This window comes from Taudactylus pleione, unplaced genomic scaffold, assembly GCF_031769625.1.
Source record: "Taudactylus pleione unplaced genomic scaffold, aTauple2 ptg001431l, whole genome shotgun sequence".
In the NCBI taxonomy this organism is placed as follows: Eukaryota; Metazoa; Chordata; class Amphibia; order Anura; family Myobatrachidae; genus Taudactylus; species Taudactylus pleione.
In genome coordinates, this window is record NW_028285830.1 from 310,097 (window position 1) to 334,053 (window position 23,957).

A 23,957-nucleotide genomic window follows, 5' to 3' on the forward strand; every position below is an offset into this window, starting at 1 on the left:
TAGCAATAGTGAGGGGTTAGCTGTATAGCAATAGTGACGGGTTAGTTGTATAGTAATAGTGACGGGTTACCTGTACAGCAATAGTGACTGGTTATCTGTATAGTAATAGTAACTGGTTATCTCTATACCAATAGTAACTGGTTATCTGTATACTACTAGTAACTGGTTATCTCTATACCAATAGTGACTGGTTATCTGTATAGTACTAGTAACTGGTTATCTCTATACCAATAGTGACTGGTTATCTGTATACTAATAGTGACTGGTTATCTCTATACCAATAGTGACTGGTTATCTGTATAGTAATAGTAACTGGTTATCTCTATACCACTAGTGACTGGTTATCTGTATAGTAATAGTGACGGGTTACCTGTGTAGCAATAGTGAGGGGTTACCTGTGTAGCAATAGTGATAGTGACGGGTTATCTGTATAGTAATAGTGAGGGGTTACCTGTGTAGCAATAGTGATAGTGACTGGTTATCTGTATAGTAATAGTGAGTGGTTATCTGTGTAGCAATAGTGATAGTGAGGGGTTATCTGTATAGTAATAGTGAGGGGTTATCTGTATAGTAATAGTGGCGGGTTAGCTGTATAGTAATAGTGAGGGGTTACCTGTACAGCAATAGTGACGGGTTACCTGTACAGCAATAGTGACGGGTTACCTGTACAGCAATAGTGACGGGTTACCTGTGTAGCAATAGTGATAGTGACGGGTTATCTGTATAGTAATAGTGAGGGGTTACCTGTGTAGCAATAGTGATAGTGACGGGTTATCTGTATAGTAATAGTGAGTGGTTATCTGTGTAGCAATAGTGATAGTGAGGGGTTATCTGTATAGTAATAGTGAGGGGTTATCTGTATAGTAATAGTGGCGGGTTAGCTGTATAGTAATAGTGAGGGGTTACCTGTGTAGCAATAGTGAGGGTTTACCTGTACAGCAATAGTGACGGGTTACCTGTACAGCAATAGTGACGGGTTACCTGTACAGCAATAGTGAGGGGTTACCTGTACAGCAATAGTGATAGTGACGGGTTATCTGTATAGTAATAGTGAGGGGTTATCTGTATAGTAATAGTGGCGGGTTAGCTGTATAGTAATAGTGAGGGGTTAGCTGTATAGTAAGAGTGACGGGTTACCTGTGTAGCAATAGTGAGGAGTTACCTGTGTAGTAATAGTGAGGGGTTACCTGTATAGTAATAGTGACGGGTTACCTGTACAGCAATAATGAGGGGTTACCTGTGTAGCAATAGTGAGGGGTTATCTGTACAGCAATAGTGAGGGGTTATCTGTACAGCAATAGTGATAGTGAGTGGTTACCTGTACAGCAATAGTGATAGTGAGGGGTTAGCTGTATAGTAATAGTGAGTTGTTACCTGTGTAGCAATAATGAGGGGTTACCTGTACAGCAATAGTGAGGGGTTACCTGTGTAGCAATAGTAATAGTGACCGGTTACCTGTACAGCAATAGTGAGGGGTTACCTGTACAGCAATAGTGATAGTGAGGGATTAGCTGTATAGTAATAGTGGCGGGTTAGCGGTATAGTAATAGTGACGGGTTACCTGTACAGCAATAGTGATAGTGAGTGGTTACCTGTACAGCAATAGTGATAGTGAGTGGTTATCTGTATAGTAATAGTAATAGTAACTGGTTATCTCTATACCAATAGTAACTGGTTATCTGTATACTACTAGTAACTGGTTATCTGTATACCAATAGTAACTGGTTATCTGTATACTACTAGTAACTGGTTATCTGTATACCAATAGTAACTGGTTATCTGTATACTACTAGTAACTGGTTATCTCTATACCAATAGTAACTGGTTATCTGTATACTACTAGTAACTGGTTATCTGTATACCAATAGTAACTGGTTATCTGTATACTACTAGTAACTGGTGATCTCTATACCAATAGTGACTGGTTATCTCTATACCAATAGTAACTGGTTATCTGTATACTACTAGTAACTGGTTATCTCTATACCAATAGTGACTGGTTATCTCTATACCAATAGTAACTGGTTATCTGTATACTACTAGTAACTGGTTATCTGTATAGTAATAGTGACTGGTTATCTCTATACCACTAGTGACTGGTTATCTCTATACGAATAGTAACTGGTTATCTGTATACTACTAGTAACTGGTTATCTCTATACCACTAGTGACTGGTTATCTGTATAGTAATAGTGACTGGTTATCTGTATACCACTAGTGACTGGTTATCTCTATACCACTAGTGACTGGTTATCTCTATACCACTAGTGACTGGTTATCTCTATACCAATAGTAACTGGTTATCTGTATACTACTAGTAACTGGTTATCTCTATACCAATAGTGACTGGTTATCTGTATAGTACTAGTAACTGGTTATCTCTATACCAATAGTGACTGGTTATCTGTATACTAATAGTAACTGGTTATCTCTATACCAATAGTGACTGGTTATCTGTATACTACTAGTAACTGGTTATCTCTATACCAATAGTTACTGGTTATCTGTATACTACTAGTAACTGGTTATCTCTATACCACTAGTGACTGGTTATCTGTATAGTAATAGTAACTGGTTATCTCTATACCACTAGTGACTGGTTATCTGTATAGTAATAGTGAGGGGTTACCTGTGTAGCAATAGTGAGGGGTTACCTGTGTAGCAATAGTGAGGGGTTACCTGTGTAGCAATAGTGATAGTGACGGGTTATCTGTATAGTAATAGTGAGTGGTTATCTGTGTAGCAATAGTGATAGTGAGGGGTTATCTGTATAGTAATAGTGAGGGGTTATCTGTATAGTAATAATGGCGGGTTAGCTGTATAGTAATAGTGAGGGGTTACCTGTGTAGCAATAGTGAGGGTTTACCTGTACAGCAATAGTGACGGGTTACCTGTACAGCAATAGTGACGGGTTACCTGTACAGCAATAGTGAGGGGTTACCTGTACAGCAATAGTGATAGTGACGGGTTATCTGTATAGTAATAGTGAGGGGTTATCTGTATAGTAATAGTGGCGGGTTAGCTGTATAGTAATAGTGAGGGGTTAGCTGTATAGTAAGAGTGACGGGTTACCTGTGTAGCAATAGTGAGGAGTTACCTGTGTAGTAATAGTGAGGGGTTACCTGTATAGTAATAGTGACGGGTTACCTGTACAGCAATAGTGAGGGGTTACCTGTGTAGCAATAGTGAGGGGTTACCTGTACAGCAATAGTGAGGGGTTACCTGTACAGCAATAGTGATAGTGAGGGATTAGCTGTATAGTAACGGGTTACCTGTACAGCAATAGTGATAGTGAGTGGTTACCTGTACAGCAATAGTGATAGTGAGTGGTTATCTGTATAGTAATAGTAATAGTAACTGGTTATCTCTATACCAATAGTAACTGGTTATCTGTATACTACTAGTAACTGGTTATCTGTATACCAATAGTAACTGGTTATCTGTATACTACTAGTAACTGGTTATCTCTATACCAATAGTAACTGGTTATCTGTATACTACTAGTAACTGGTTATCTGTATACCAATAGTAACTGGTTATCTGTATACTACTAGTAACTGGTTATCTCTATACCACTAGTGACTGGTTATCTCTATACCACTAGTGACTGGTTATCTCTATACCACTAGTAACTGGTTATCTGTATACTACTAGTAACTGGTTATCTCTATACCACTAGTGACTGGTTATCTGTATAGTAATAGTGACTGGTTATCTCTATACCACTAGTAACTGGTTATCTCTATACCAATAGTAACTGGTTATCTGTATAGTAATAGTAACTGGTTATCTGTATACCACTAGTGACTGGTTATCTCTATACCACTAGTGACTGGTTATCTGTATAGTAATAGTGACGGGTTACCTGTACAGCAATAGTGACTGGTTATCTGTATAGTAATAGTAACTGGTTATCTCTATACCAATAGTAACTGGTTATCTGTATACTACTAGTAACTGGTTATCTCTATACCAATAGTGACTGGTTATCTGTATAGTACTAGTAACTGGTTATCTCTATACCAATAGTGACTGGTTATCTGTATACTACTAGTAACTGGTTATCTCTATACCAATAGTGACTGGTTATCTGTATACTACTAGTAACTGGTTATCTCTATACCAATAGTAACTGGTTATCTGTATACTAATAGTAACTGGTTATCTCTATACCAATAGTAACTGGTTATCTGTATACTACTAGTAACTGGTTATCTCTATACCAATAGTGACTGGTTATCTGTATAGCAATAGTGAGGGGTTACCTGTGTAGCAATAGTGAGGGGTTACCTGTACAGCAATAGTGACGGGTTACCTGTGTAGCAATAGTGATAGTGACGGGTTATCTGTATAGTAATAGTGAGGGGTTACCTGTGTAGCAATAGTGATAGTGACGGGTTATCTGTATAGTAATAGTGAGGGGTTATCTGTGTAGCAATAGTGATAGTGAGGGGTTACCTGTGTAGCAATAGTAATAGTGAGGGGTTACCTGTGTAGCAATAGTGAGGGGTTACCTGTGTAGCAATAGTGAGGGGTTACCTGTATAGCAATAGTGAGGGGTTAGGTGTATAGTAATAGTGACGGGTTACCTGTACAGCAATAGTGACGGGTTACCTGTGTAGCAATAGTGAGGGGTTACCTGTGTTGCAATAGTAATAGTGAGGGGTTAGCTGTGTAGCAATAGTGAGGGGTTAGTTGTATAGTAATAGTGACGGGTTACCTGTACAGCAATAGTGACTGGTTATCTGTATAGTAATAGTAACTGGTTATCTCTATACCAATAGTAACTGGTTATCTGTATACTAATAGTAACTGGTTATCTCTATACCAATAGTGACTGGTTATCTGTATAGTACTAGTAACTGGTTATCTCTATACCAATAGTGACTGGTTATCTGTATACTACTAGTAACTGGTTATCTCTATACCACTAGTGACTGGTTATCTGTATAGTAATAGTGAGGGGTTACCTGTGTAGCAATAGTGAGGGGTTATCTGTATAGTAATAGTGACGGGTTACCTGTGTAGCAATAGTGAGGGGTTATCTGTATAGTAATAGTGACGGGTTACCTGTGTAGCAATAGTGAGGGGTTACCTGTGTAGCAATAGTGATAGTGACGGGTTATCTGTATAGTAATAGTGAGGGGTTACCTGTGTAGCAATAGTGATAGTGACGGGTTATCTGTATAGTAATAGTGAGTGGTTATCTGTGTAGCAATAGTGATAGTGAGGGGTTATCTGTATAGTAATAGTGAGGGGTTATCTGTATAGTAATAGTGGCGGGTTAGCTGTATAGTAATAGTGAGGGGTTACCTGTGTAGCAATAGTGAGGGTTTACCTGTACAGCAATAGTGACGGGTTACCTGTACAGCAATAGTGACGGGTTACCTGTACAGCAATAGTGAGGGGTTACCTGTACAGCAATAGTGATAGTGACGGGTTATCTGTATAGTAATAGTGAGGGGTTATCTGTATAGTAATAGTGGCGGGTTAGCTGTATAGTAATAGTGAGGGGTTAGCTGTATAGTAAGAGTGACGGGTTACCTGTGTAGCAATAGTGAGGAGTTACCTGTGTAGTAATAGTGACGGGTTACCTGTACAGCAATAATGAGGGGTTACCTGTGTAGCAATAGTGAGGGGTTATCTGTACAGCAATAGTGAGGGGTTATCTGTACAGCAATAGTGATAGTGAGTGGTTACCTGTACAGCAATAGTGATAGTGAGGGGTAAGCTGTATAGTAATAGTGAGTTGTTACCTGTGTAGCAATAGTGAGGGTTTACCTGTGTAGCAATAGTGAGGGTTTACCTGTGTAGCAATAGTGAGGGGTTACCTGTACAGCAATAGTGAGGGGTTACCTGTGTAGCAATAGTAATAGTGACCGGTTACCTGTACAGCAATAGTGAGGGGTTACCTGTACAGCAATAGTGATAGTGAGGGATTAGCTGTATAGTAATAGTGGCGGGTTAGCGGTATAGTAATAGTGACGGGTTACCTGTACAGCAATAGTGATAGTGAGTGGTTACCTGTACAGCAATAGTGATAGTGAGTGGTTATCTGTATAGTAATAGTGGCGGGTTAGCTGTATAGTAATAGTGAGGGGTTAGGTGTATAGTAATAGTGACGGGATACCTGTACAGCAATAGTGAGGGGTTAGCTGTATAGCAATAGTGAGGGTTTACCTGTGTAGCAATAGTGATAGTGACGGGTTACCTGTATAGTAATAGTGAGTTGTTATCTGTGTAGCAATAGTGAGGGGTTAGCTGTATAGTAATAGTGAGTTGTTACCTGTGTAGCAATAGTGAGGGTTTACCTGTGTAGCAATAGTGAGGGGTTACCTGTGTAGCAATAGTAATAGTGACCGGTTACCTGTACAGCAATAGTGAGGGGTTACCTGTACAGCAATAGTGATAGTGACGGGTTATCTGTATAGTAATAGTGACGGGTTACCTGTACAGCAATAGTGAGGGGTTACCTGTGTAGCAATAGTGAGGGGTTACCTGTGTAGCAATAGTGAGGGGTTACCTGTGTAGCAATAGTGATAGTGACGGGTTATCTGTATAGTAATAGTGAGGGGTTATCTGTGTAGCAATAGTGATAGTGAGGGGTTATCTGTATAGTAATAGTGGCGGGTTAGCTGTATAGTAATAGTGAGGGGTTACCTGTGTAGCAATAGTGAGGGTTTACCTGTACAGCAATAGTGACGGGTTACCTGTACAGCAATAGTGACGGGTTACCTGTACAGCAATAGTGATAGTGACGGGTTATCTGTATAGTAATAGTGAGGGGTTATCTGTATAGTAATAGTGGCGGGTTAGCTGTATAGTAATAGTGAGGGGTTAGCTGTATAGTAAGAGTGACGGGTTACCTGTGTAGCAATAGTGAGGAGTTACCTGTGTAGTAATAGTGAGGGGTTACCTGTATAGTAATAGTGACGGGTTACCTGTACAGCAATAATGAGGGGTTACCTGTGTAGCAATAGTGAGGGGTTATCTGTACAGCAATAGTGAGGGGTTACCTGTGTAGCAATAGTGATAGTGACGGGTTATCTGTATAGTAATAGTGAGGGGTTACCTGTATAGCAATAGTGACGGGTTACCTGTATAGCAATAGTGAGGGGTTACCTGTGTAGCAATAGTGATAGTGACGGGTTATCTGTATAGCAATAGTGAGGGGTTACCTGTATAGCAATAGTGACGGGTTACCTGTGTAGCAATAGTGAGGAGTTACCTGTATAGCAATAGTGACGGGTTACCTGTGTAGCAATAGTAATAGTGAGGGGTTACCTGTGTAGCAATAGTAATAGTGAGGGGTTACCTGTGTAGCAATAGTGAGGGGTTACCTGTGTAGCAATAGTGAGGGGTTACCTGTATAGCAATAGTGAGGGGTTACCTGTATAGCAATAGTGAGGGGTTACCTGTACAGCAATAGTGAGGGGTTAGGTGTATAGTAATAGTGACGGGTTACCTGTACAGCAATAGTGACGGGTTACCTGTGTAGCAATAGTGAGGGGTTACCTGTGTTGCAATAGTGAGGGGTTACCTGTGTAGCAATAGTGACGGGTTACCTGTGTAGCAATAGTAATAGTGAGGGGTTACCTGTGTAGCAATAGTGAGGGGTTACCTGCATAGCAATAGTGACGGGTTAGCTGTATAGCAATAGTGACGGGTTAGTTGTATAGTAATAGTGACGGGTTACCTGTACAGCAATAGTGATAGTGAGGGGTTACCTGTACAGCAATAGTGATAGTGAGGGGTTAGCTGTATAGTAATAGTGGCGGGTTAGCTGTACAGTAATAATGAGGGGTTACCTGTATAGTAATAGTGAGGGGTTACCTGTATAATAATTCATCCATCAGAGGTGTCGGGGGCTTTTAGTCTACCGCACATTGTTATTCCACGCTTTGTTGTATGTGATATGTAATCTGGTGAAAGTGGAATCTATGTCACTGGCATTTGTAGGAATTCTGCGTGCCAGGTCACATGACTGGCCGCGGTGGGTGGGGTTAGAGTTCCCTGCAGCGGGGAGGGTGGAAAGAAGCAGATTGCTGCACACAGTAGTGTAGGTAACATTTCCCAATATGCCGGGGAAAGTGGTTAGATCCTGCTCGGAGCCAGCTAGGTCTCATCATTAATATTATTATTATAGGGGGTGAAACACAAGCTCTCAGTAACTACAGTCTGTATTATTATTGCAGCAAAGCAGCATTTCCTGGCCCTGGCAGATGACAGCGGGACGCTTCATGTTTTGGAAATCCCTTGGACCTTACACCACCCCTCTGCTAATGAGGTTTGTTCTGCGTTAGGTTTTGATTTGTCATACAGTTTAAATACCTCCTAGGTCCCGTTTATTGCAGCTGTAATGTCTGCTCCGGCATCCGTCTGCTCACTCGGATTCTCTATTCCCCATGTTTATTTTGTTAATTCCATTTTGAGTTTTGCCTACCGGTGTGGCAGCACATTTAGCCGTTTGGGGCGTTCATGAATAACCTTTATGTAACTCGGGCGCATTAGGTTTTTTGTTCCAATTCTGTTCTACTTTTAGTACCAAATATTGAACGATTCAGTACATCTTTACTAAAATAATTAAAGTTTAATTGAGCTGCAATAAAATTGACAAATTAAAGTTCAGGAAAACCTATCCCTTTCTTCAGAGCCGGCCCTAGGCATAAGCATAATAGGCTTTATTGCATATGGAATGTCTAGGGGAATGCATTACAAGCCTAGGGCTGGCTCAGCTTGGCAGCGGTGGGACGGGGATGGGCGGACGGCGCCGGCGGCTGTGCTCTATCTGCCCTACTGCTGCGATCATGCTCATACAGCTGGCAGGAACGGGGAGCAGAAGCAGTGGAAAAGGGGCACTACTGCATGGCGTAACATGTATAAGGAAAAGGGGCACTACTGTGTGGCGTAACGTGTATAAGGGGCACTACAGCGTGGCGTAACGTGTATAAGGATGAGGGGCACTACAGTGTGGCATAACATGTATAAGGGGCACTACAGTGTGGCATAACATGTATAAGGGGCACTACAGCGTGGCATAACATGTATAAGGGGCGCTACAGCATGGCGTAACGTGTATAAGGATAAGGGGCACTACTGTGTGGCATAACATGTATAAGGAAAAGGGGCACTACTGTGTGGCATAACGTGTATAAGGAAAAGGGGCACTACTGTGTGGCGTAACGTGTATAAGGATAAGGGGCACTACAGTGTGGCATAACCAGTATAAGGGGCACTACTGCATGGCGTAACGTGTATAAGGAAAAGGGGCACTACTGCATGGCCTAACGTGTATAAGGAAAAGGGGCACTACTGTGTGGCATAACATGTATAAGGAAAAGGGGCACTACTGCGTGGCGTAACGTGTATAAGGATAAGGGGCACTACAGTGTGGCATAACGTGTATAAGGGGCACTACTGCGTGGCATAACATGTATAAGGAAAAAGGGCACTACTGCATGGTGTAACGTGTATAAGGGGCACTACTGTGTGGCATAACATGTATAAGGAAAAGGGGCACTACTGCGTGGCGTAACGTGTATAAGGGGCACTACAGTGTGGCATAACCAGTATAAGGGGCACTACAGTGTGGCATAACATGTATAAGGAAAAGGGGCACTACTGCATGGCGTAACGTGTATAAGGATAAGGGGCACTACAGTGTGGCATAACATGTATAAGGGGCAATACAGCGTGGCATAACGTGTATAAGGATAAGGGGCACTACAGTGTGGCATAACCGGTATAAGGGGCACTACAGCGTGGCATAACATGTATAAGGCGGCGCTACTGCATGGCGTAACGTGTATAAGGGGCACTACAGCGTGGCGTAATGTGGATAAGGGGCACTACAGCGTGGCATAACATGTATAAGGGGCACTACAGTGTGGCATAACATGTATAAGGGGCACTACTGCGTGGCATAACATGTATAAGGAAAAGGGGCACTACTGCATGGCGTAACGTGTATAAGGAAAAGGGGCACTACTGCATGGCGTAACGTGTATAAGGAAAAGGGGCACTACTGCATGGCCTAACGTGTATAAGGAAAAGGGGCACTACTGTGTGGCATAACATGTATAAGGAAAAGGGGCACTACTGCATGGCGTAACGTGTATAAGGAAAAGGGGCACTACTGCATGGCCTAACGTGTATAAGGAAAAGGGGCACTACTGTGTGGCGTAACGTGTATAAGGATAAGGGGCACTACTGTGTGGCGTAACGTGTATAAGGATAAGGGGCACTACAGTGTGGCATAACGTGTATAAGGGGCACTACTGCGTGGCATAACATGTATAAGGAAAAGGGGCACTACTGCGTGGCATAACGTGTATAAGGGGCACTACTGTGTGGCATAACGTGTATAAGGAAAAGGGGCACTACTGCGTGGCATAACATGTATAAGGAAAAGGGGCACTACTGCATGGCGTAACGTGTATAAGGATAAGGGGCACTACAGTGTGGCTTAACGTGTATAAGGGGCACTACAGCGTGGCGTATCGTGTATAAGGATAAGGGGCACTACAGTGTGGCATAACCAGTATAAGGGGCACTACAGTGTGGCATAACCAGTATAAGGGGCACTACAGCATGGCGTAACGTGTATAAGGATAAGGGGCACTACTGTGTGGTGTAATGTGTATAAGGAAAAGGGGCACTACTGCGTGGCGTAACGTGTATAAAGAAGTACTAGTGTTTGGCGTAAAGTGAATAAGGAACACTGTCGTGAAATGTGAATAAGGTTGCACTACTTTGTGGCAAAATTCGAATTGGGGTTACTATTGTGTGGCCACGCCCCCTTGGCAAGCCATGTCCCTATTTAAAATATGGGGGGGGGTGCAAATGCTCTTGCTGGCACAGGGCATCACAATGTCTAGTTACAGCGCTGTGGATGAGGACTGCAATGAGTGAGGGGTGCTGGGTCAGAGGTGGAGCTAGCGGTGGTGCTTGGGGGCACCAGCCAAAATCTTACCTTGGGCATCAAATTGGTTAGGGCCGGCTCTGCCCTTTTTCCCTATGGAGGCAGCTCCGGTTATTCTCCAGGATCACAGCTTGGGGAAGCTTGGGTATAAACTCCCTGTGCTGGACCTCGCTGATTGCAGAACCCAGACTCACTAAGCTGCTATCCTGCACGTGTCCATTCTGTAAGCCTGCAGGACTATGGCAGCGTCTGGAGCCGCATTCCCCTGCACGGTGAGAAGGGGAGGACGTGTATAACGATTGCGCTCGTAATCTCACTTCTACAACAGTGGTGCAGCACTTTTAGGAGTTTTGCATAAATGGGCGTGTCTTCACCGTGTGTGACCAATTGCAATAAGTTAATGCTACGCCGGCCACTCCAGGAGGCTTTTAGACATCCATTTTAGTTGCGACTACACGCCCACCCCCATCCCGGGCCCCTAGACGTACACAATCACAGGCAAAATTTGCGACTGAAAAAAAAGGTCAGTAAAAAAAAATAAAAAATAGTGTTTTTATTTGATCCTGATTGGGCCACACTGTAACTATTATATAGGCAATGTATAGATGTTGTAGATTACACAAACTGAGTGGTTGTAATGACATTATTTTATAATTTGGCTTATTACCAGTTATTTATATAGCGCACACATATGCCGGAGCGCTTTACAGTACATAGATTCCCTTTCCCCGCTCATACACACTAGGGATCATTGTTTAGGAGCCAGTTACGATACCGTATGTAAGTATGTGTTTGAAGTGTTGGAGGAAACCCATGGAAGCACAAGGAGAACATACAAACTCCACAGTCAGGGCCATACTGGCAATCAAACTTAAGCCCTTAGTGCTGGGAGGTAGGAATGCTAACCACTACGCCATCCGTGCTATTTTATGTTTATTTGTTTGCGTTTCATACAGTAATCCACAGCCTAATTCAGGCCTGTACCGTGTAACTGGCTGTCCATCTGATATGCTGGGACTTGTAGTAACAAGAGAGCGATAGGACCATAGGATAGAAGTCGCAGCTCGGATCCCCCCACACACCCCTAATTCTACCAATCTCAGCAGTTTTACTGACACATTCAAATACAGGATAATAGTGCAGCGTTCCCCTCTCCCCACAGAGCGCCGGTCTCCAGCATTACTGTGACAGGGAAGTAAAACATTTGGAATATTATGAACAGAGAAAAACCTTCCGAGCGGCGGAGAAGATGGCGCTGGAGCGGAGAGACCACGGCAAGAAAACTGTAAGTGTCAGCTTCTGGGGACTCTCCAGCCATCGGGGTCCTCTGGGTCAGTGAGGGAAAGGGGACCCCCAGATGTTATATAAATATTGGCCAGACTGAGACAGGACCTCTGTCACACATGGCGCCCAGACCGTACGGCGTAGTGTGGATGGCCCAGGCCATGCCGGAGCACGTTTAGCGGCATTAGTGCTGCCACCCGGAGACCTCACCAGTGTCTGATAATATCGGCTGTCAGTTCCAATGTGCATTGATCCCCACCAGCTGACCATAGGGATTGTTGGCTGTACTAGACCCTCACACAAAGCAATTTGTTTTCCGTTTACTCTAGAACAAGGAAACAGACATCACAGCGTCAGCGTTGCTCAGCGTGACCCAGGCCTTCCAGCACTGTAATAACTGTGGCCTCCTACCCACCCAGCTGCGTTTTGCATTATGGCGTCAGGCACGTTGCTGCATACACAGTATAAATTGCACCTGGGGGTGCGGGGGAGGATAGAGGATAGAGGGGATTGTGGGGGAAATAGGGGGTTGTAAAACATACATAGATTCAGACTCGGTAACACACAGAGATACGAGTGTCGCATGTAAAATTAATCGGCACAGTCTCCTGGTGAGTCCTAGTCGCATCGAGGACACATTTAACTACAAATAATTTGTACTGCAAATAGATTCCAGTTATTAGTTTCCATCCAGGTACATTTATCTAACGAGGGGCGCAGTCACCTACCAGGTACATTTATCTAACGAGGGGCCCAGTCACCTACCAGGTACATTTATCTAACGAGGGGCCCAGTCACCTACCAGGTACATTTATATAACGAGGGGCGCAGTCACCTACCAGGTACATTTATCTAACGAGGGGCGCAGTCACCTACCAGGTACATTTATATAACGAGGGGCGCAGTCACCTACCAGGCACATTTATATAACGAGGGGCGCAGTCACCTACCAGGTACATTTATCTAACGAGGGGCGCAGTCACCTACCAGGTACATTTATCTAACGAGGGGCGCAGTCACCTACCAGGTACATTTATCTAACGAGGGGCGCAGTCACCTACCAGGTACATTTATCTAACGAGGGGCGCAGTCACCTACCAGGTACATTTATATAACGAGGGGTGCAGTCACCTACCAGGCACATTTATATAACGAGGGGCGCAGTCACCTACCAGGCACATTTATATAACGAGGGGCGCAGTCACCTACCAGGCACATTTATATAACGAGGGGCCCAGTCACCTACTAGTACTGTGAACTACGGACAGACGCCAGGAGGGTATAATTTAACAAGCGTTTTCCAGCTCAGCTGCACACTGCTGATGGCGGCCGGGCTCTGCATTACCTCCTATTTCCTGCTGTAATTACATCGCACTACAGTTGTAGGTGATTAGTCTCAGCCACAGTGTTACATTGTGTATCCAGCTTTACAAACAATGCGACAATCATCCCAGAACACACAATATAGAGCGTACACAGTGTGCAATCTTCCAAACGGTGGCGCGATATATTCAGTTAATTGTGTCCCCTATCCACTATGTGTGGTCCTGTGTACACACTACATCAAGTACATCGCAGCACCCCATCTGACACGCAGCACATTGTACATCGCAGCGCCCCATCTTACGTGTAATACATCGCAGCGCCCCATCTGACACGCGGCGCATTGTACATCGCAGCGCCCCATCTGACACGCGGCACATTGTACATCGCAGCGCCCCATCTGACACGCGGCACATTGTACATCGCAGCGCCCCATCTGACACGCGGCACATTGTACATCGCAGCGCCCCATCTGACACGCGGCACATTGTACATCGCAGCGCCCCATCTGACACGCGGCACATTGTACATCGCAGCGCCCCATCAGACGTGCAGCACATTGTACATCGCAGCGCCCCATCAGACGTGCAGCACATTGTACATCGCAGCGCCCCATCTTACGTGCAATACATTGCAGTGTCCCATCAGACACGCAGCACATTGTACATCGCGGCGCCCCATCTGGCACGCGGCGCGTTGTACATCGCAGCGCCCCATCTGACACGCAGCACATTGTACATCGCAGCGCCCCATCTGACACGCAGCACATTGTACATCGCAGCGCCCCATCTGACACGCGGCGCATTGTACATCGCAGCACCCCATCTGACACGCGGCGCATTGTACATCGCAGCGCCCCATCTGACACGCAGCACATCGCAGTGTCCTATCAGACGTGCAGCATAGCAGATGGAACGGAGCGATGAACGACGGCCAGCAACGTCGGATCAGGCTTACACACTATGCGAATGTGTGCGATATATAGCGTTTCGCGTCAGAACAATAAACTGGACGATAGTGTGTACCCAGCTTATTAGCTATAGAATAGAGAGAGGAGAATAGATTCTGGGCAGGAAATGATCCTCTGTGATAATAGAAGAGTTTGTTTTTCTCTTTGTTGATGAGAGTGATAAACTACCAGCCAATCGGTTACACAGCCTGTAACATGACAGGAGCCGAGAGGGTGATTCTTCTTATACATAATATTATGGGGCAGATGTACTAAGCCATGGTGAGAGAGAAACTACCAAACAGCCCAGGTCTGACCATGCCAGGCTCCTAGCGATGTAGCTGGCACAGAGATGGCACAAACATCAGGCAGCCCCCAAGGTCCCTCATCAGCTTATAATACAACTACACATATATGTGCATCAGATTACATGTATCCACGCGGCGGAACAAGAGCAGGAAACACGGACTAATCACATACAGTCAGACGTAGTCCGTCATGTCCCATTTATCAGATAAGTAGCCGTGTTATCAGCGCTGATATAACTGGGTGTTATTTGGCTCATAGGAACCCACTGCGCCGGCAAAGTCTAAAGAACAGCACGACGAGGAGATAAATCAGGAATATGCCGCGTACCTGGCCTGTCAGGACACCGTTCTCATAGGACTTGGGATCAAAAGAGAAGCTGAAGAAGTAACTGTGAAAAGCTAAAGGTTTAACTGTTATATATAGATATAAATAGTATGTATACGTGTATATATATATATATATATACATACATACACACACACACACTTCTGTAACGTCTGCAATTTGTTGTATTAAAGAATAAAAGGGAGATTGGAAGTGTGGGCAGCGTGTTGCGTCTGCTGTGTACAATATATGATGTCAGAGATTAGCGGGAGTAATATATAGAATATATGTATATTATTACCATGTGCAGGAATATAATATATAGGAGGAGGTTATCCTTACAGCATATAACACCACTATGTGACATTAATAAGCGCAGGATTCCTATGTTAGGTAACACGATGAATGACCACTTGGAAGACTTACATCAGATGACGGTGACTAGTAACACGAGGAGCCTTCCATCGGCAGCGCCATCCAAAGAACCAAACTGGTTTGATGCGTAGATCCTGGTATGTGAGCGGGTGAATGCGACGGATAGTTGAGTCAGTCTATGATAACGCAGCTTGTGCTTAGGAAGCCAATTGGCTTTGGATGGATATTAGACAGGAGTAAATCATTTAGCCCCTTGAAATGTAAGAAATATTTATTTATATTTTGTGAGCTAGTTTGATTGGTTAAAAGGAAGACGGGGGCGGACTTACCCCTCTGGTATTGTGGGTAAGGATGGGACATAGAGGGGGCCCTGTGTACTGCTGTGATACATCTGTATACTGACCCCCTAAAGCCAAAGGGAAGAGTCATTTATAAGCATCTCCCTGGTCCTTAGTGTGGTAGAGAGGACTGAGGTCCTGTATAAATCACGCACCCGGCACATTCTCCTCACCAAATCCGAGCATCCGGCAATTGGACAATGAATAAAATCAGAGGCAGAAGAAACTATGGGGTATTTAATATTAACAGTTTACCGGATAGTGCTGTAACAGTTGTCGAATACAAGAAAAACATAATATATATTTATATATAAATTACAATGTAGAAAATACATTTTTAAAGCATTTAATAAGAGCAGAAGCTTTCAACATGTCAGAAGCACAACCAGGTTCACGTTGGGTTGTGTATAATTACTACCAAAGAGCGCGAGCTTGGCGGCGCTGTACGTAGAACAATAATACAGACATTTCCAAAATACTTCAATCTTTTGTTATAAAATGGCTCCGGCTGCTTTAAAAAAATATTGTATTTAGTTACATACAAAAATAGAGCTTGGAGGTAATAAAGACATTATGGGGGAGATGTACCAAGTCTAGGAGCGAGAGACAGTGTAGTGATTGCCCCAAGTAACCAATCAGCTTCTCTCATTGCAAAGACTGCTAGAGAAATGACAGAAGCTGATTGGCTGGGTGACGTCTCCACTTTATCTCTCTCCAAAGCTTGATCCATCTCCCCCTATGTACCTTATCCCCGTACACTGCAAACCCCCCAGGATTTCCCATGAACCCCCTCTGTCAGTTACCCCCCCCATCCTCAGGGTGGGTGCAGCTGGCGATATACTATAGTGTAGTCCCATAGAACCCTGCAGTAACCAGTACTGTCAGAGTACGACCAGCAGAAGTCTATAGCCCAGCACAACGGGCCGCACTGGTACATTATATATAATGAGAGACCCTCTTATGGTGTACCTGCCACCTGCATGGCTGGGGCACTAGTGACATCACTGTGACAGGACATGAGGTCACTAGTTACTGAGCGCAGTGTAATGACAGATATTGGGGCTGGCTGTTATATTCCGCATGAGGAGGATTCACTGCAATCTCCAGCCAGCTGCCTAGATCGCACCTTCACTATCGTCACAATAAGAGATCTCTATATACATATATACTTATTAAATAGCCACTTGAATTATGTTGTCAATATATACTGTGATTCTCTCTGTATAGATATATATATTTCTTCTAGCAATATGCCAGGTACCATGAAAGATACATGTTATTACTGGTGTACGGTTAGGGCTAATATGTACAATAGTATTGTATATTAATATAGATTAGCATAGTGTCGGTGGAGTTTAATCTCTATATTGGGTATACATTGGGGACAAACGTTGTGTGGGCTCCCCCATATTCATGAGTGCAGCAAAGGAATGGTACTAGGAACAAATAATGTCGGCGTGGTTCCCGGGTATGTTATAGGCAGCGCACACAGGAATAATGTGCAGCCCACAAAATGGCTGCTGGCACCTGGCGCTCTGAGGGGCTGCTGGCACCAAAAGTCCTCCAAAGTCTCTACTTTTATGTATTGCCCCCAGCTGGCATCTGTACCCTGCACTGATAGGGATCACCATGTGAGCTACATGTATGTCCTTGCAGCAGTCCGTGTACTGCCGGACTAAACCCTTACATCCACATCGCTCTGCGGGCTACCGCTTACAGCCACAGTCTCACATCGCTCTGCGGGCTACTGCTTACAGCCACAGTCTCACATCGCTCTGCGGGCTACCCCTTACAGTCATATCGCTCTGCGGGCTACCCCTTACAGTCACATCGCTCTGCGGGCTACCCCTTACAGTCACATCGCTCTGCGGGCTACCCCTTACAGTCACATCGCTCTGCGGGTTACCCCTCACAGTCACATCGCTCTGCGGGCTACCCCTTACAGTCACATCGCTCTGCGGGCTACCCCTTACAGTCACATCGCTCTGCGGGCTACCCCTCACAGTCACATCGCTCTGCGGGCTACCCCTCACAGTCACATCGCTCTGCGGGCTACCCCTCACAGTCACATCGCTCTGCGGGCTACCCCTTACAGTCACATCGCTCTGCGGGCTACCCCTCACAGTCACATCGCTCTGCGGGCTACCCCTTACAGTCACATCGCTCTGCGGGCTACCCCTTACAGTCACATCGCTCTGCCGCTTACAGCCAGTCCTACTCTCAGCACTTCTCCCCAGGACCTTTTCTCTATTTGACATCACAGCTTTATTAGGCATAGGATATTGGGCAAAGAACAACAAAAGTGCAGAAATGAGATGCAGTCTTATAAGTTACATCACATGTGTCAGGGAATGCAGATTGTCAATGCTGCAGATCAGGCCTTAGGTGTAATAGAACTACAACTCCCAGATGGCAATGAGCCTAGTACAGCGGCACAGGCTGCACACCTCTGCTTTAAATCAGAACAAGAAGCTGTGCAGATATATTACCTGCAATTCCTCTAGGCATTGTGTGCCGCCAGCTTATACCCGCCGCTGTATACCCTTACCAGGGGTGCAGAGAGAGGGGTGGATTGGCTGACTGTCCAAGGCCCAGAGTCGTAATGGAGGAAACACAAACCGCCCAATGGACGAGCAGCGCCAGAGCAGAGGCAGGGACTATTGGGTGCAGGAGACGGCATGGACCACCAGCAGAGCAGAGGTGGGGACTAATGGGGGCAGGAAACGGCATGGACCACCAGCAGAGCAGAGGCGGGGACTAATGGGGGCAGGTGATGGCAAGGACCACCAGCAGAGCAGAGGCGGAGACTAATGGGGGCAGGCGACGGCATGGACCACCAGCAGAGTAGAGGCGGGGACTAATGGGGGCAGGCGACGGCATGGACCACCAGCAGAGCAGAGGCGGGGACTAATGGGGGCAGGTGACGGCATGGACCACCAGCAGAGCAGAGGCGGGGACTAATGGGGGCAGGTGATGGTATGGACCACCAGCAGAGCAGAGGCGGGGACTAATGGGGGCAGGTGATGGTATGGACCACCAGCAGAGCAGAGGCGGGGACTAATGGGGGCAGGTGACGGCATGGACCACCAGCAGAGCAGAGGCGGGGACTAATGGGGGCAGGTGACGGCATGGACCACCAGCACCTTCCTGTCTTTTGCCAGGCAGAGTCCTGCACTGTTACCTAAACGCACCCTCAGTGGCTCCGCCCCTTTAGTTTTCTTTGTGCGCTAACAACGGGAGAGCAACGCAGCCGTCATATCGTCCAGAGCCAGACACCAGACAAGGAGGGAGAAATAAAGGAGGCGTTTACTCTGCAACCACAGGGCCTGGAAATACCGCCATGGAGCGCTGCGTGCAAATTGTCGATATGAAGAAATACCGTTACCTAAATAGGTTCAGACACTTTAGCGGGTCACTAGATGTGTGATTAAAGCCGATCTAATAAGAAAAAGCCTTTTGAGAAACATTCGCAAACATTAGTAAAGTTTCCCGTTCTATGACAGTACCGGAAATATCGGCCATTGCCTGAAGACATGGCGCCTGCTGTGCACAGGAGAAATATCTTCCCCTACAACCGCCATCTAGCGCAGATACCTCCAGCTTGGATGAGCTCCTGAAATGTAACAAGTTACAATAGGTTTTACGTAGGTAACACATGGCCCAAGTACGGTCTTCAGTCACTGTAGGTCCTAATTTGCTGTATATACACCAGGAACTCGGGGTCTTCTCCCCTCCCCCCATTATGGATGTTTTACAAAACTTTATCAAAATGGCAAGAATAGACAAACGAGCAGTGCCGGGAGTCCCACTTGGTGTTCATAGAAGGAGTCACTGGCAGACCAGCAGCCATGTCAGGATGGGTTAGACCTGACCACTGAGGGACATTTAAATAACCCTAAAAAGCAAATCACTGAGCCGGCAGCCACCACCTTCCTCTAAGAGGATACGTACCAAATAAGTGTTTGTTTCCTGGAAATCCTGTTTCATACCTCACAGGAAGACGACGACGAGAGATTGTCCGCTGCCACCTGGCCGCTGTACACACGTAGACCCTCTGGGGGTTAAATGAGAATTATTCTTCTAATGAGAAGAGATAATATTGGGAATGACAAGTAGAAGGAGTTAGAAGCTGACGTTCAGTCTGTTCTTGCTGAGTTCTCTCTCCAGGTTCCCTATCAGAGTGTCGATGCTCTCCTGCAGGTCCTGGAGATTGACCTCCGGCCCCTCGTCCCCGGCACTCACACTGATCAGGGCACTGAGTGACCGCTCTTTGGCTATTACATGCTGACTGGTGTCCTCAGCCTGGACGCAGGGGTCCCTGTGCGCTGGACTCTCCGAGGGGCCGTTCGCATAATCCGCTTCCTCTTTCGGGCTTATGAAGAGGTTGCCCTGACAGCTGCTCCAATCTCCGGCATAGCGGTTACTGGACGGACTGTCCAGACGGGCAGCTCTCGGCCTCAGCACGCCGGACAATTCCGAGCTGGTCAGTACGAGCATCTGCGGCCGCGGCTTCTTCCTGCGCAGACATGGCTGCCGCTCAGCACTACTGCGGGGGGCTTCTCTGGGGGAGTCGTTTTTTACTACAAAGTAAAAGAATAAAACAAAATTGTTAATTTTCAAACAAAGCATCAAAGGTGATGTAACCAAATCCCAGCCGACATAATACCGACATCAAAATCCCAGAGAGAGAACACAGACAACCACAGCACCGACATGGAGAGAACACAGACAACCGCAGCACCGACATGGAGAGAATACAGACAACCGCAATACCGACATGGAGAGAACACAGACAACCGCAATACCGACATGGAGAGAACACAGACCACCGCAATACCGACATGGAGAGAACACAGACCACCGCAATACCGACATGGAGAGAACACAGACAACCGCAATACCGACATGGAGAGAACACAGACAACCGCAATACCGACATGGAGAGAACACAGACAACCGCAGCACCGACATGGAGAGAACACAGACAACCGCAATACCGACATGGAGAGAACACAGACAACCGCAATACCGACATGGAGAGAACACAGACAACCGCAATACCGACATGGAGAGAACACAGACAACCGCAACACCGACATGGAGAGAACACACCGACATGGAGAGAACACAGACAACCGCAACACCGACATGGAGAGAACACAGACAACCGCAATACCGACATGGAGAGAACACAGACAACCGCAATACCGACATGGAGAGAACACAGACAACCGCAATACCGACATGGAGAGAACACAGACAACCGCAGCACCGACATGGAGAGAACACAGACAACCGCAGCACCGACATGGAGAGAACACAGACAACCGCAATACCGACATGGAGAGAACACAGACAACCGCAATACCGACATGGAGAGAACACAGACAACCGCAATACCGACATGGAGAGAACACAGACAACCGCAACACCGACATGGAGAGAACACACCGACATGGAGAGAACACAGACAACCGCAACACCGACATGGAGAGAACACAGACAACCGCAATACCGACATGGAGAGAACACAGACAACCGCAACACCGACATGGAGAGAACACACCGACATGGAGAGAACACAGACAACCGCAACACCGACATGGAGAGAACACAGACAACCGCAATACCGACATGGAGAGAACACAGACAACCGCAATACTGACATGGAGAGAACACAGACATGGACAGTATACAGGCAACCACAGCACCGACATGGAGAGAATACAGACAACCACAATACCGACATGGAGAGAATACTGACATACAAAAGATAGAGACATAAAAATCCCGGCAATGTATTTATCCTGTATACAGGCAGAAATTGTGCAACAAAGAGAAAAAAAACTCATAAACCCATACTCACAGTATCACTAAAGTCGCACACCCAGTGTTTAATAATGAGAGGTATTCCCATGCTGAGACTTGTAGTCCCCATATGGGTGGAAATTGTGCAACAAAAGAAATAATAATGTCCTCACTCTCATATTCATGGTAAGTGATGCTACCAGCTAATATATGGCTGTATGAGGACACGTCTGTAGGTATGTCCGTTTGCTGGACAGTGGCCGCCCGTATGGAGTGAAAATACAGTGTCAGGATTTTGTCCACAACGGTACAGTGACCTGTCTGCATTTTGTCCATGTCGGCATTTTGATTTTCATGATTTTGTCCATTTCTAGCTTATGCCTCTGTCGTTATTTAGTCCGTGTCGGGATTATGGTTGCCGGGATTTAGACCCGGTCAGGATTTTGGTGTCAGTAATCTGACTGCTGGGATATATCACACCCAACCCCTTTAGAGAGATATATAGAGGGGAAGTCACCAGACACCTTCCAGGCGGACTTAGATACAACCACAGAGCAAACGGACAGGACGCGGAGATCGGGCAGGGCGCAGAGAGCGGGCAGGGCGCAGAGAGCGGGCAGGGCGCAGAGAGCGGGCAGGGCGCAGAGAGCGGGCAGGGCGCAGAGAGCAGGCAGGGCGCAGAGAGCGGGCAGGGCGCAGAGAGCGGGCAGAGCTGAGTATCTGTGGTTATAGCAGGAGGCAGCGGAAACAAACGTGTGTGTGTGTGGGAAGATGGACGTTCCGGTGACAAAATACATTTCCTGAGCTATACGTGGATATAAATATAGTGACAAAAAGATTCTTTGTGAACAAGCTGCCTCCCTGCACTGTATAGGCCAGGGGGTCACTGAGGGGGTCACTGAGGGGCTGCGGGACCACCCGTTACAGTGTACGCCCTGCTCAGTGCCCTGTACACCTCATAACCACACAGGCACAATCACGTGTGCGTCTCCTATTACCCCTTCCAGTATGCTAACAGGATAACGCCCGCACCATAAGGAACATGGCGACCGTGGCGCACACACCCTGCTCTGATCACCCGTGTACGCAGCCTCTCTAACACACTCACCAACCTAAAGAGCTTTTGTCAATGCGCAAAACATTCATAAGTCCTCGGAGAGGGGACCCTGGTCACCTCCTGCCGAAACGCCAATCTGCGGCCCGGGCCTCATTCAGCACCATGCCAGGAAACGCAGATAACCGCTTCACCCAGCGCCATCCAACTAGACCCACGTCATTCATGGCATAGTATCATGTGCGGGCGAAGGGATGTATACCTCATGCTGCACCACACATGTACACATGGATACCTCATACTGCACCACACATGTACACATGGATACCTCATACTGCACCACACATGTACACATGGATACCTCATACTGCACCACACATGTACACATGGATAGATACCTCATACTGCACTACACATGTACACATGGATAGATACCTCATACTGCACCACACATGTACACATGGATACCTCATACTGCACCACACATGTACACATGGATACCTCATACTGCACCACACATGGATACCTCATACTGCACCACACATGTACACATGGATACCTCATACTGCACCACACATGTACACATGGATACCTCATACTGCACCACACATGTACACATGGATAGATACCTCATGCTGCACCACACATGTACACATGGGTAGATACCTCATACTGCACCACACATGTACACATGGGTAGATACCTCATACTGCACCACACATGTACACATGGATAGATACCTCATACTGCACTACACATGTACACATGGATACCTCATACTGCACCACACATGTACACATGGATACCTCATACTGCACCACACATGTACACAAGGATAGATACCTCATACTGCACCACACATGTACACATGGATAGATACCTCATACTGCACCACACATGTACACATGGATAGATACCTCATACTGCACTACACATGTACACATGGATACCTCATACTGCACCACACATGTACACATGGATACCTCATACTGCACTACACATGTACACATGGATAGATACCTCATACTGCACCACACATGTACACATGGATAGATACCTCATACTGCACCACACATGTACACATGGATAGATACCTCATACTGCACCACACATGTACACATGGATACCTCATACTGCACCACACATGTACACATGGATACCTCATACTGCACCACACATGTACACATGGATAGATACCTCATACTGCACCACACATGTACACATGGATAGATACCTCATACTGCACTACACATGTACACATGGATACCTCAT

The 23,957-nt window shown here is 46.0% G+C and overlaps 2 protein-coding genes across 2 annotated transcripts in view; one reads left to right on the forward strand and one right to left on the reverse strand.

Annotated features, from left to right (window-relative positions):
* Window positions 1-15,310, forward strand: part of DNAI3 (dynein axonemal intermediate chain 3) — a 174,089-nt gene extending 158,779 nt beyond the window's left edge. Inside the window, exons 22-24 of the mRNA XM_088463700.1 lie at window positions 8,196-8,287; window positions 12,084-12,206; window positions 15,045-15,310. Of these exons, the coding sequence (XP_088319826.1) occupies window positions 8,196-8,287; window positions 12,084-12,206; window positions 15,045-15,188 (359 nt within the window). The 3' untranslated portion in view covers window positions 15,189-15,310. The remainder of the gene's footprint in view (window positions 1-8,195; window positions 8,288-12,083; window positions 12,207-15,044) is intronic.
* Window positions 15,311-16,045: 735 nt separating this feature from the next.
* The window catches only part of SYDE2 (synapse defective Rho GTPase homolog 2), a 151,846-nt gene continuing 143,934 nt past the window's right edge, over window positions 16,046-23,957 (reverse strand). Inside the window, exon 7 of the mRNA XM_088463699.1 lies at window positions 16,046-20,403. Within this exon, the coding sequence (XP_088319825.1) occupies window positions 19,946-20,403 (458 nt within the window). The 3' untranslated portion in view covers window positions 16,046-19,945. The remainder of the gene's footprint in view (window positions 20,404-23,957) is intronic.